Raw genomic sequence first — 14,480 nt, 5'->3', positions numbered from 1 at the left:
AGTTTCACACTGGTTTTACTAACGAAGGAGAAGGCACGTGGATGAAACTCTTTTCCTGCTCTTCCTTCCAGACCTTTCAACCTGTGATCCATGCTGGTGGAAAAACAGAGATCTCAGCAACATCCATCCTTTTCAGGGAGGTTGGGAAGAGGAGATGGTGTTATCCCATAAAGGGAGGTGGGGAACTTGCACAGGCTGCCCAGGGAGGTGGTGGGATCCCTGGAGGTGTTGAGGAACTGTGGAGATGTGGCCCTGATGGATGTTATCAGGGGGCATGGTGGGGTGGGTTGGGGTTGGAATCAAAGGAGGACCCCCATGTATTTCAGCAGGAAGCACTACTGGTAATAAGACCTTTGGAGCAAATCCTGGTAGGGCCACGCTCAGCTGGTCCAGTCCGGAGGCTGTTTCTCCTTACTGCAGTATCTGCAGTGAAAACCAGCACCTGCTTTTGTGTGTCTGGGCTCACATCCAGCAGTGGTGAGGGGACTACAATGATAAGAGACAGTTCCTGAAAAAATGAATTAAATTTGACTGTATGATAGGACGGAGTTAAATGTATTTACAGGATCTCAGGCATCCCAGTGTCCATCAGCTGGCTCTCGAGCTCCTAAAAGACAGGCGTTCTGTAGAACGTTGTTGAATTTGTATTATCCATGCGTGTTCTTGGAACTGCAGAACAAATGCATGCATAATCCAGACTTTGATTTTAGCAGCTCTGACTGTGCTGTCTCAGCAGACCCAACTCAGTTGTGTGCGCTGTTTTGAAATGATATGTTAACAAGAAGTTGGAAAACAAACTCCATTACCTGGAGTAAAATAGGACCGTGGCCTTAGGCTTAAACCTTTGGCTAAGACAGTGGTGAGATTTTGAATCTTTGCAGTCAATTATTCCACTGTGTGTTAATAGGGGCCAGTTTTATCATCTAACTTTTGCACTCCAATTAATTTCCATAAAGGAATTCTGTTTTTCTTTTCAGTCCTAAGTGACATCTCCATCTTTTAGGCTCGATTTGTTTGCCAGGGGGTTACAATGCAGTAATAGAACACCCTCCATTGATTTCCTTCTAGTTTGCTTGTTCCAGTTCTTTCCTCAGTTTTCCTATTTTAGACATTTTCTTGAAGCCTTGGGCTTCTTCCTTTGGCTCTGTCCCCTGTACAGTGTATGTCCTTCAACTTGTGGAGATAAGGTAATCTGGTACGTGGTTTATAAAAGCTGCCAATTTGCCGGCTTCTGAATTAGAGTCTAGCAATTAGAACTAGGAATAAACGTGTATCTTTGGTCTTATGATAAATGAATGCCTCATGGTCAGCAATGTCCCTGCAGTTCTTTACCATCATACATATTTTGTGTGTCCATATTTTGTTTCAGCACTGGCAGACTTCATAAACAAAGAGACAACTGGAGGAGTTATCTGGGCAGTTGCTGGAAAACACGCTGAATTTGTTTCTGAGACCTCTGAAGCCAATGTCATGGTGAAGTGGTACAAAAATGGCAAAGAAATCACGACCAGTAAGAAATTCACAATGGAAGATAAAGGGAAACTGCATAAGCTTGTGGCTTCAGCTGTAACGAAAGAAGACGAGGGAACATCTGCAAAATTGGAGATGACACTCTGATTTTTGATTGGAAAGTCTCAGGTAAGTTTGTGAGGCAAACATGGGATCACAATCCATGTAAAGCACTTCAGACTTAATTCATTTTATTTGTCCAGCCCTGTGGGTTTCCAGTATTTAGGACAAAGATTGCATATCTCTATTGAAGCAATTCTGACCTTACTGTTGTCCCTATGCAAATCCACAGGATGAGCAAATAATGTAACTGTGTTGTGATGAATTCAGGACAGCCTTAGCTCCAACTGACGCTGGAGTCATGACTTGAGCCCTCACATCTGGGCTTCATTCTTCTAGTTCATGTATTGCCTCAGCACTTACATCATCTTTAAACCTCTGACTGAAATGGTCCTAAGTTATTAGCATGGGAATCCTGTCTCCTCTTCTGACAAATTAAACTCCACATTTGGAGAGTTGAGTGTCTCCTGCTGTACCCGAAGGATGTTGTGATCTCTGAGGTGTCTCCCTGAGGTGCTGTAAGCACAGCCATTAGCTCATAGTACAAGTAAAGCACTGTCAGGTCAAGCCTGGAGGAGTAATGCTTGTCACTGACCTGTTCCTGTTCAGGGTGGAGCTGGAGGGTAAAATAACACAAGAAATTGTCATTGATATTCAATATCTGTGAAATTCAGCTGGCTGCATTCACAGAACCTGGCGTTAAGATCTGTTTTCTGGTTTCTATCTTGAGCCTATTTTCCATAACCCAGTCCTCATTTATGAACTGAAGCTCTACTGAAAGCCTTTCGCTGTGTATGCTCATGCTGCAGTACAGCGCTTGTGACCTTTAACAGCACATTCACATTCCTCTGATCACAGGATCCTTAAGGTTGATTAAGACCCTCTAGTCCGACTGCTCACCCATCACCACCATGATGCTCACCATCAGCTAGCTAAAAACTCAGCAGAGATGATAGATCAAGCACAACATTGGATTTGGGGTGGCTAGAGATTCCTAAGATATTGAAGGATTGCTTGCAGGTGGTGTTGGCTCAGGTGTTCACCCTGCATCCCACCTGCTGTTCTGTTTGGTTGAGAATCATGCATTCTGCAATTTCACTTTGTAATTCAAAGACCCTGGCTTTATCTGTTGAAAAACTGATCTAAAACAAGCCAAGAAGACTCCGTTGGAACTGGTTGATGCAGAACAAAGGCATCCCAAAAGGACAAGTTGCACTGTTTGATGAACATTATTGGATGAGAGTTAAGCTAAGATTTAAAAAGTTCTGGGGCTGTCTCTGAGCATCAAATACAGAGGAAGCCTGCATGATTCCCTGAGAATGGATACCTCCTACTTTGGTGTAGGGTTAAGGGAACACTGGCAGTAACTCCTATCACAAAATGTCACATGGCTCAGACAAAAAAGCCATCAAGAGGGCTTAATTAGGAGCACCAAATGGTCACAAAATGGTCTTAGGGCAGAGAAGTAATCTATCTATGTGATATTGGTTGGTGCTATTAGTTCTTAACAGCTTGACTCTAGAAGGACTGTTGTTCTTTGGTCACCTAGTTTTAAAAGAATAGATGTCTCCTGTCTATTACAATTTTTAACGCATTATTTGTTCATTGATGCCATAAATGTGTGTGGCATAGTAATTGTCCTTGGTATATTCAGTGACTGAAAGCGACAGTTGTTGCTCTAAGAAATGCAATACTAAGCTAGGTCTGCCTGTAGCTGACAGCCATCAGCTTGCTCCTCAGGCAGGTTCTGTCTGGATGGAATGAAGGGCATGAAATACTGATGTGCTCATCAAACGCTGCTTGTTAGCTTAGAGACAAGGTGTTGAATTGGTTTGTTCATGTATTGCGAACAGGTTACTTAGCTGCCTTCATTTTAGCTTCAGAAGAACGTGTGCAGAATACAGAATTGATTAAAAGAAATAAGAACTGTCTGCATAGAACTTACTCTTTCCTTACACAGGAGAATCAAACAGACGTTTGTATGTGAGTACCTCCAGAGGTGAAACTCGATCCCCCAGATGTAATGAGCAGAGACATTACAATCAGTTCTAACTGTATCTTAATGCTGTGCCGAATAAGCCTGAGTCAGGATGTAAACCACTTTCTCTTTTTTTCTTCAGATGAAGCCATTAATTCTGTCAGCAAGTCCAAAACGACTCCAGAAATATCAGTCAGTCCTTCTGAAGACCTGGAGCCGGTGTGTGAGGTGTCAGCTGCAAGCGGAGTTGTCGTATGGAAGAAAGATCAAACAGAGGTGAAGCAGGTCCAGAGGACAACCATCATCTCCCAGGGGACGCACCACAATCTCATGGTCAAAAATGTGACCCTGAAAGACCAAGGGAGCTACAGCTGTGAAACAAAAGATGACAAAGCAACATTCCAAGTGAAAGTCAGAGGTGAGAAAATGCTTGGAATCCCAGAGAGAAAGGAACTCTTCATTTGGTGTGTCTTGCATTTGGAGGATCAACTGACAGCCTCTCTGGTGCAAAACACTTTGGCTATAGGACTTTCTTTGTCATCTAGTGTCATAGCAACACTTTTCTACATGTGCTTTTCCATCCAGGAATCTATTACTGCAACAAACAATAGGCAAGGAGGGTAACTTGTGCAGCTCTTGTAGTCAGCTGGTGTCTGCAGGGTTACAGTGCAAGAGCACACCAGGCATGCAAGGAGTGAGAAAAGGGGAGGTGGTTGAAGAGATCTGGTTACAAAATTTGAATGACACAATGAGGTGGAAAATGCAAATAATCAGACTCATAAATGGCCTGGGTTGCAAAGGCCCACAGTGCTCATCCAGTTCCAAACCCCTCCTATGTGCAGGGTTGCCAAGCAGCAGCCCAGGCTGCCCAGAACCACATCCAGCCTGGCCTTGAATGCCTGCAGGGATGGAGCATCCACAGTCTCCTTGGGCAACCTGTTCTAGAGGGCTGTTCCCTTCTGATTTACTGGAAATGTAGAGAGACATCAGAAGAAACAAAGATAAGGGAGGAGGTTCAGCAGTGCATGCAGGTGTTCTAAATCTCATGTCCAAATCTGCTATCAGACTGCGAAATATTTAGCTTTGTGATATGATGTGATATATGATATGATATGATATGATATGATATGATATGATATGATATGATATGATATGATATGTCTATCATTTCCCAAGGCAAAATAGAGGGGAAAGTATTTTCCTGTCTTAATGAGGCATCACGATGCTCCCTGTGAAGGGCAAGTATAGTGAAAATGGGGAACTGGAGTTAGCTCTGCAGCAGACTACAGCAAAACGGTGTGACTGTTGTGATGTCCCTGCAGAGAAAGAAGACGTGTTTACAAACAAGGACAAGGTACAAAAGGAGGTGAAGGCTGTACTGACTCAAAATGCCACGCTGAGCTGCGAGGTTGCCCAGGAGAAGACTCACCAAGATTCATGTCACAGGTGAGAGAAATTGTTTGGACTGTATTGAACCCCCCAACAATGAATGAGGGGAAAGTTAAGTGGTTTGACACATTCAGCCCCAGCATTCAGTGATGTAGACCGTGCTTAAATTCTGTTTAATTCATGCACTGTTTTGTTTGCCTTCTGAAGCTATTACTGCAGAGGACTTGGGTAGCCTCAGCTTAAGATGGGCTGGAAATAACTGGGGAATTTCCCTGGGGATCTCAAGTAGATGCAATGATAGCAAAATGAGAAGTCAGTAATTACAGGGGAAATTAAAGAATATTAAAGATATCTTCAGGGAACAAGCACACCCCTGCAAATGCTTCTTCCTAAATAGTCTCAGAGACAGCATTTGGTCACAATGCTAGAAGGCAGCATTGGTGGTTTCTATTAAATTAAAGAAACCTGCAACTAAAAAGGTTTTCCTGTATTTTCTTTTGTTTTCTTCTCTATAGCAGGTACAAAAGAAATGCTTAAAAACAGAAAGGCTTCAAGCTGGTGCTTTTCTTTCCAGAAATGGAGGAAGACAGGCGTTCTATTTATTAGGAGAGTCTGATAAGAAAGTGGAAAAAGGCTTTTTACCAGGGTCTGTAGCAACATAACAAAGGGCAATGGTTTCAAAAGTGAAGAGGGTAGACTCAGTTTGGACATGAGAAAAGTTCTTTATGATGAGGGTGGTGATACACTGGAACAGATTGTCCAGTGAAGGTTGTGGGTGACTCATCATTGGGAGTGTCCAAGGCCAGGCTGGATGGGGACCCTGGGCAGCCTCATTTAGTGAATGATGTCCCTGACCACGGCAAGAGGTTGGACTGGATGATCTTTAAAGCTTCCTTCTATACCCAAACCGTTCTATGATTCCATATGGGAAACCATTTTATTACTGCCTCTGAAAACTCAGGAGATATTAGAACTGTTTTCAGAAATAAGTAGGTGAGAAAAATACATTTCCTCACTATGACTTAATCACAAACAGAATTTAACCTTGACCCTCACCTGGCTTTTGCTGGCAAAGCAACTTACAGCTGTCAGCTTGTTTGGACAATGTAATGCCTGTCCCCGTGTATGAAACAGACTTTTCAATGACTGCGTATGCTGGTGTGCTGCTGGACAGTGGGGAAAGGGGTGTTTTTTAATTTTTGAAGATTTTGGAACATGATACTGGTGGAAATGAAAACAAGTTTAGGGCTATCTAAGCTGTTTTGGTCTGGCAGGGAGGACGTTCTTCACTAGCAATTGATATAGTTCAGATGTTGGCATTCAGTTCATAGCACTGTCAGGAAATGTGAGTGGGAAAGCTGTCCTCAACGGTACAGTCCAAAGACTAATTTGGGCATTTGGGGAATGCTGTGTAGAAAAGATTCATGTCTTAAATGTGCCCATTTGCCTTCAATTCCAGAAGCAGAAGATGTTTTTATCAACAAGGAGAAGGTGCAGAAGGAGATGAAGGCTGCACCAACAGAAAATGCCACGCTGAGCTGCGAGGTGGCCCAGGAGAAGACGGAGGTGAAGTGGTACAAGGAGGGGAAACTGATCACCTGGAGCAAGATGTTCAAGGTGGAGTCAGAGGGCAAACAGCGTCGGCTGGTGGTGAGCCAGGTGGAGAAGAAAGATGCAGGGGAGTACAGCTGCGAGGCTGCTGGCCAGAAACTCACCTTCAAGATTCATGTCACAGGTAAGACAGGTGTTGTCTGAAATACAGCAGAGAACAGTAAAGTAAAATCTAGTTTCTATTATACAGTGATCCAGTTGCAGTAGTCTTTGCTGAGGTTTTTTCCCTATACTTGATTGCCTGCGTTTGTAGCAAGTATTTGGTTTTAGTATGACACAAAGACCTGTTTCAGTCTGTCTGTAGAACAATAATTAGTAATATATGTACAGTGGAAGCAGTGTTCAAGTAATTATTCTAATCTCTCCTGTGCCTGAGATCCCAAACTGTAATTCTTGTTCACCGAAACATTTGACTAAGATAAGTATGTGCAGTGAGGCTGGAGTGCATGTTGTACGTGCAGCCTTTCATGGCAGGAGAAGCAGGAACTTCTCCTAGTAGTACACTGCCTTTTTACTATGCCTTTATGTTGGAGGCTGCATCTGGATAGGTGAGTCTGCTACTCACAGTAAGAGACCTGGTAGAGCTGACTATTGCCAGAGCTCAAAGTAAGATAGATATCTGCAAATCACACACAAAGAACAAAGGACTGCATTGGTGAGCATATTTCCTTTGTGCCTTTGACAGTCACAGTTGTGGCAATGGTAGAGGCCATGAGGAGTCTGTTCAGGAAGCCAGGAGTACTGTTCTGGGTCATGAAAAGGCAGCCAGTGGTTTGACTATCACATGTTTATGTGTTTTGATGTTTCACAGTGGGTCTTAAGTAAAAGGAACTCAGGTTTTGGTTGCCTGCAGGACAGATGTTCTTTTGGGTTCAATATGTTTGCATAGTGACATGCAACCATGGGACTGGTGTTCAAGGACCCTCTTGGTTCCTTCAGTTCCTAGGTTCTTTCTTGCCTAGATTTGACACTTTGTTTCAACAGAAGAGCTGATATTCTCTAGTGAAGGCTATTAGTTTGGGCACAAGTGGTAACCTAAACCTGTTCCAACCTGTACATACAAACCTACAAGATGGTCTCATTTCAGTCCTTCTGTTTTTCCTTTTTTCCCTTAGAGCCAAAACCTGTGTTTATAAACCAGGAGCAGGTGCAGAAAGAGGTGAGTGCTGCCCTGGCAGCAAGTGCCTCCCTCAGCTGTGAAGTAGCACAGGATCCAACCGAAGTAAAATGGTACAAGGATGGAAGACTGCTTGCCTCCTCCAGAAAGTTCAGAATGGAATCTGTGGGCAAAACACGGCATCTGGTTGTGGAGCAGCTGGAGAAGAAAGATGCTGGAGAATACATCTGCGAGGCTGCTGGCCAGAAGATGACCTTCGAGCTGGAAACAACTGGTGAGCATTCAGAAATTCTCAGCCAGGATTTTGTAGCCTTGTTGTGAACTGGGTTTTAGGGTGAAATCTCAGTTTTCTTTGCACCTGACAGTGTGACAATTTGCTCTGGCCCTTTGTGTACCTCCCCGGTGCTCAGCTGTTCCTTCCCTTACTTGGGGATAACATCATTTATTCAAGGTGATGTCCAAACAGGCTTGTTAACAGTCCTCCGCAGTGCTTTAAGCTGTCATAGGTCAGCCAGAATTTATGCATGTTCTATAGCCATTCCTACATGTTGAAAACACTGCACTGTGCTTAAGCTTCAGCATATGTTCCAGTAAGTACAGTTCCATTAATTCTACGGAATTGGGTGAATTAGGCATAGATCTGAAGGCTCCCTTTGCTCAGTGCAGAGATGGAAGGACTAATGTAGATTTGACTTGATATTTTCCCTTCTAGGATGGGAAGGAGCTCCGTCAAAGTAAAAAAGTGGACATTACTTCCCAGGGAAATAAGAGAAGTCTCATTATTCACAGGCGGTGAACTCTCATTTTCTCTCTCAGTCTGCAACCAGGTTGGGTTGCTGTTTCAGTACTGGCTGTTTTATGCAGGAACTCTGCTCCTGAGGTTAATCCAAGTTGTATCCAGGCCCTTCAGAAGGAAAGGGAAATAGCAGCACAGAAATATGGTCTGATTCTGACATAAAGAAGTGCAGACCTGGAGAGTTAAAAGGGATTGTGTGATGTTCAAGGGACTTTGAAGCAAAGATGTCCCCTAGGTAAGATTTGTGGCTGACATTCCCCATACACTGTGGGCACACAAGCTAAGGAGAGACTAGTGATGAGCATGCAGAGAAGCCAATGATTCAGACAGGTTTGTAGTGACACGACATTGTAGAGTTCTGTCTAGTTCTCCTTGGCATAGTTTGGAAAATAAAGATGAGGTAATTGGTGGTAACCAATATGGCTTCCTCAAATTCAAGCCATGCCTGACAAACTTGGTGGCCTTTCATGATGGAGTAACAGCATCAGTGGATAATGGGAGAGCAACTGACATCATCTACATGGACTTGTGCAGAGCATTTGATCCCGTCCTGCATGACATCCTGGTCACCAAACTGGAGAAAAATGGTTTTGATGGATGGACCAGTTGCAGGATAGGGAACTGTCTGGATGGTCACACTCAGAGAGCAGCAGTCAATAGCTCAGTGTCCAGGTGGAGGGTGGTGTTGGGACCAGTGTTATTTAACATTTTTGTAGGCAACATGGAGAGTGGAATCAAATGAACCCTCAGCAAGTCTACAGATGACACCAGGCTGAGCGGTGCTGTTGATGTGCTAGAGGGAAGGGATGCTACCCAGAGGGACCTGGACAGGCTGGAGAGGTGGGCCCTTGGCAGCCTCATGAACTTGAGTGTGGCCAAGTACAAGGCCCTGCACCTGGGTCAGGGCAATCCCAAGCACAGGCACAGGCTTAGAGGAGAATGATTTGAGAGAAGCCTTGGCCCTGAGGAGAAGAGATGGTTGGGAGGGAGGTGTCCCTGCCTATAGCAGGGGGATTGGAACTAAATGACCTTAAAGATTCATACAGTTCTATTGTTTTTCTACCCTTAATTTTGCTTGAAAGGTTTTAGAATAAATGAGATTCTGGTTTCCATGAAAACTGTTTGCAGGGAGCTCCATTGTAGCTAGTAAGTCTATCTTTAAGTTCAAGGGCAATAATGCATTGACTGTGTTGAAGAGAGAAATGACTCAGGAATGGATGATGGTTTAGAATAAAACATAATCCTACTTATTTTCTATGCAAATATGTGTAAGGAAAAGATGCTGCACTCAGTTCTGGAAATATCCTGACAAATATATCTCTACTGTTTCACAGCTGGAGATATCAAGATTGTTAAAGCACTGGAAGATGTGGAAGTGAATGAGTATGGGAGTGCATCTTTTGTCTGAGATTTCACATGATGAGGTTCAGAGCCAGTGGTACAAAGATGACAACAAGCTGAAGGGTGATGACAACATCAGAATGCGGCAAGATGGTAGGGTGTAAGCGGGGGATCTTTCTCCTGAGTGGGGGGTGGGTTGGAGATCAAGCATATAAGACATCTGAAATGAAGTGAAGAAGGTTCAGAAGGGAGTTCCCCTTTTGTTTTGGGACTGAGGTTAGGGTGGAACAAGTGACATGGTGGGATGCTTAGTGTGGGAAGTGTGATGCTATCCCACCATCCCACACTGCTGGGAGCAGGTAGGAAATGAGTGCAGTTATTTCGAAAGTGGGGGTGAACAGGGCAGTCAGTTCACCTCTCCAAAGAGGTTTTGTCTGACAGTGAGTGTGATCCTTCTGTATCAGGTACTTTGAAGGTGACGACAGCCACATTTGGTCAGTCCTTGTAGAAGCCATGTTTAGATTACACTTTGGTGGGGATGTGGACGTGGGGGAATGGGTGGTTTCATTGACATGAGAGAACAGGCAGTGATGCTGTGAAACCAGATGGATGATGCTCAGCCTGGCCATGTGCCTCAGAGCTCTTTGCTCAAGGAAGCCAAGTGTAGTTGTGGGGTTGCTCTCAAGAGCCCAGTTTGGTAGGGATGAGCTGGTGGTTGGACTAGATGAGCTTAGTGGTCTTTTCCAGCCTTAGTGACTCTGTGGTTCTCTGCTTCAGGAAAGAGCTACTCGCTGACTTACACACGTGTCCAAGTCAAGGATGCAGCAGAAATAAAATCTGTAGCAGAAAAGGCAGAATCTCGTGAATCTTGTGCCCATCTTACAGTTAAAGGTAATTATGCTTCTGATGACGATTTTGATTAAATTATCTTATATTATAAACCAGCTAACATCCTTTGATTTAATGTCAAGGAAGTTAAACACCACCAGGACCTTTCACAGAAATAAAAACACCTACCTACCTACCTTTCTGCCCACAAAATATCCAGCTTCTCTTTTGGAATTTACTTTTGCTAAGTAAAACAGATTATTTTCTTAGGAGGTTGATTTTCTACGTTTAGACTTCAGATTTGTGTTTGAACGTTGAGGGATAAAAAACATAGCTTGACTTTTTCTTCATTTTCTCTTGCTGTTTGAAAAGAGCACAGGGTTTTGGTTTTTTTTTTAATATATACAATGTTAGGGTATATATATATGATGTTAAGTGTGATAAAGAAAAGGGAGACATTTGAGTTAGCACACTACTCAAGAGTTCAGTCCCCAGCTTTGCCACTGTTACAATTATAAGGGCAAGATCTTCCTGGAAAATGAATTTCTCCTAAGTAGAGTCATTACATTTGAGCTACAGAGACCTTTACTAGGTGAAAACTTGTTGTTCAGAGCTAAGTTGCTGTATTTAACCAAAGTAATTATCAATGTCCGTGTTTCATTGAACCTCTTTTCCATTTCGTAATGCGAGGAGTTTGATATTGGGATGGGAAGGTCATGGTTTGATTTGGATGTTGGACTGGGAATCAGAAGATCTGGGCTCTTTTCAGGTTGTCAGTCTTATTGTCTGACTTCTTAACAACATTCTTTTCTTTCTATTATTTTTTAATGATGTTTCAAGGCATTCTGAGCTGATAGGTGTAGTGTTCATGTGCAGTAATGCTGGTGTGAGTAAGTGGGGTGATAATGTAAGGGTTTTTTACATTCCTTCTAAATCTCTGCTTTCTCTTGTTCCATCCTTCTTAAAGAGCAATCCATTAATCTAGTAAAGGAGCTGTGTGATGACTATGTGACTGAGCCTGAAGAAGCCAAATTTGAATGTGAGATATCCATTCCTTCTGTGAAACCTCCCAAGTGGTATTCCTACGTGGGGAAGTCTTACAGGCTGGCAGAAACTTGATTATGCAGCAAGAAGGCACCATCCACCAGCTTGCCATAGCGAAAACCACCACTGATATGACAAGCATGATTCAGTTCTCAATTGGCAAATCAAAATCCACAACCAATCTGCTCATCAGAGGTAACGTATCCAGGCTTGGTTTACATCATGAAGATGAAGAATTAATTAACGTACAGTCTTCCTACACTGGGGTCTTTGAAATATTTTGTGTGTGTCTGGAGGGTCTGCTCCATTTTCAGTTCAAAGTCGTTGGACACTAAATGAGACAGCTGCATCTCAGTAAAAGATCTGTTTGAATAGCTGTGATGTGCTTACTATTCAGATCTACAGAGCTGAGGTTTTGTCCTTGGCTATACCAAAGAAGTCAAATCAGGTGAAATTAATTGTATTTCTGAAGTAGACAAGTTTAAGTTTGGTAGCACCTAAATTTGATGTAGTTTGTCATTGATTTCATCTGAAAGAAACTTGCAGGCTTTTTATCTGCTGTTGTCCCCAGCATAAGAGTCTCCATTCACATCCTGAAGTATTTGTTATATTTTCAACTCACTCTTATTTGAATAAAAGCCTCTACAATTGGGAGCAATTTAAATAAGCACAGAACAAGAGCTGGACCTTGCATTTGGTAGATAATATACAGTATTACTTTATAGAAATGTAGTCAATGGCATTCCCTATAGACAATCGTTTGTTTTATCTTTAGAGTCGTTCAAAGAACCATTGTGAACTTGACATTAATTGGAATGGAATACATGCAAGAGACTTTCCTCTTCTTCCAATTGTCCTCATCCTTTCTTCTCTTCCACCCCTGCTTTGCAGATTACCATATAGAAATCACCAGGAAGTTGGAGGACAAGACAGCTTTGGAACATCATTCTGTCATCCTGTCCTGTGATTTCAGGCCTTCTCCAAAGGTTGTGAAATGGTTCAAAGGCCACACACTCATCAAGCCCTCTGAGAAGTACAAGATCAAGAGGGATAAGCATTCAGCAGAGCTCAAGATTCTGAAGCTGAAGCCCGATGATGCTGGTGTGTACAAGTGCAAGGCAGGAATTGCAGAGACTGAGGCCACGCTGACAGCTGAAGGTATGAGCAGGGAGGGTGACCTCTTCCATGTCCTATTTCACCTCAGATTTCTCTTCTTGAGGTTGATTTCTGCCGTTCTCTCCTGCTAACTTTAGAAATGTATAATCTTCACTGAGAAGATTACACAAAGATCATCTAGTCCAACCATTCTACCACATCCCAGTATGATTTATAGTAACAGTGGTAACAGTTCACCTTGTTTCCCCACAGCCTGCAATGTAGAATTAACCAAGCACCTGCAGGATGTGGAAATTGAAGAAGAGAGCTCTGCTGTCTTCTCCTGCGAGCTGTCCCATGATGACGAGGACATGGAATGGTTCCTGAATGGCAACCTCCTTTACACCAGCAATTACAATGACATCAAGAATGTTGGCAATTGCTGCACACTGACAATGAAGCAGGTTAAGCCTGAGGATGCTCCTCTAAGTATAAGCTGAAGGGATGGCCTTCACACCATCTAGCTGTACAACAAATTCCTATCTAGAACATGTGCATCTGAGAGCATCATCCGAGGCTCCCAGTGTGATGAGTGGAGAGAAGAAAGAGGCAGTTTTCAGACATGGTTCATCATCCTTAATTGAATAGATTTAAGAGAGAATAAATGCTGCCTGGAATTCTATTGTCTGTACTTTGCAGATTACTGCTGGCTGTAGGATGGCGTCTGTTGCAAGTGCCTCTCTAACTTATCTCCAGCATGTAGATGCATGTATTTTGAGAGAGGCATCCTACCCTAAGTGTATGTTACTCAAAAAGCATGTTTTCTTCCAGGAAAACCTACTGAGGTTCCAAAACAGCTGGAGGATAAGACAGCAGCAGCAGGGCAGGACATCAGCCTGAGCTGTGAGCTGTCAAAACCGGATTTGAACATCAGGTGGTACAAGGATGGCAAAGCAATCAGAAAAAGCCAGAAGTACGACTTGCAGCAGGAGGGAACTGGGGCCATTCTGATCATCCATGACTCTACTGCCAAGGACAGTGGGGAGTACCCCTGTGAGACAGAGGACTCCATAACAAAAGCCAGGGTCACTGTGCAAGGTGAGTTGAAAAGCACACTGGGGATGGCATGTAGAGAAGTCAAGGTAAATATCTGCAGCCTGTGGGTGATGTTTTTCTCTTCTGTTTCCTTGAGCAGGATCAATTCTTAGTTTTCAGAAAATATGATGGATTAAAATCTTTTCCTTAAAATAATCTGGAAACTGAATGATTCTCCAGTGTGATGTGGATCTGGGCAGCCTGGTCTGGTGGTTGGTGACCCCTTGGAGGGGGTTTGAAACTAGATGATCTTTGAGGTCCTTTTCTACTCAGGCCACTCTATGATTCTGTGATCATTCTATGATTCTATGATCTTGGGTGTTAGTGAGCCAAGAAAAGATGGCAATCTGAATTAGTCTATATTGAATATGTGTAATCAAAACTATATGCAGTTTATCAGATGAGATCCTACCAGCGCATGTATAATGGTATTGAACTTTCCAGATATCTACTGGAATTATCAAACCTATGTAAATGGGTGGACTCTGTGGTCTTCTTAGACTCTTTGCATCTCTATGTGATATTCTGAAATGAGGGCAAAGGAGATTCAGGACACCTCTGTATGCTTGGGACTTGTTGGGGTAACAAATCCCTTTGTCCTACACCCTCATCCTTTT

At 43.1% G+C, this 14,480-nt stretch overlaps 1 protein-coding gene across 2 annotated transcripts in view; it reads left to right on the top strand.

Annotated features, from left to right (window-relative positions):
• LOC146755717 (obscurin-like) overlaps nucleotides 1–13,500 on the top strand; it is a 35,450-nt gene extending 21,950 nt beyond the window's left edge. Inside the window, exons 1-2 of one of the 2 annotated variants that reach the window (XM_085525333.1) lie at nucleotides 11,579–11,868; nucleotides 12,565–13,500. In XM_085525333.1, coding sequence (XP_085381459.1) covers nucleotides 11,751–11,868; nucleotides 12,565–12,920 — 474 coding nt within the window. In that variant the 5' untranslated portion in view covers nucleotides 11,579–11,750 and the 3' untranslated portion in view covers nucleotides 12,921–13,500. Of the gene's footprint in view, nucleotides 1–11,578; nucleotides 11,869–12,564 lie in introns of those variants that run through there. The other variant, XM_085525332.1, reaches the window with a different exon arrangement.
• Nucleotides 13,501–14,480: the final 980 nt, after the last annotated feature.

This window comes from Coturnix japonica, chromosome 31 (assembly GCF_054131305.1).
Source record: "Coturnix japonica strain WE chromosome 31, WE-NBRP24, whole genome shotgun sequence".
NCBI lineage: Eukaryota > Metazoa > Chordata > Aves > Galliformes > Phasianidae > Coturnix > Coturnix japonica.
Note: the sequence above shows the minus strand (reverse complement) of the source record. Positions and strands in the feature narration are given on the sequence as shown.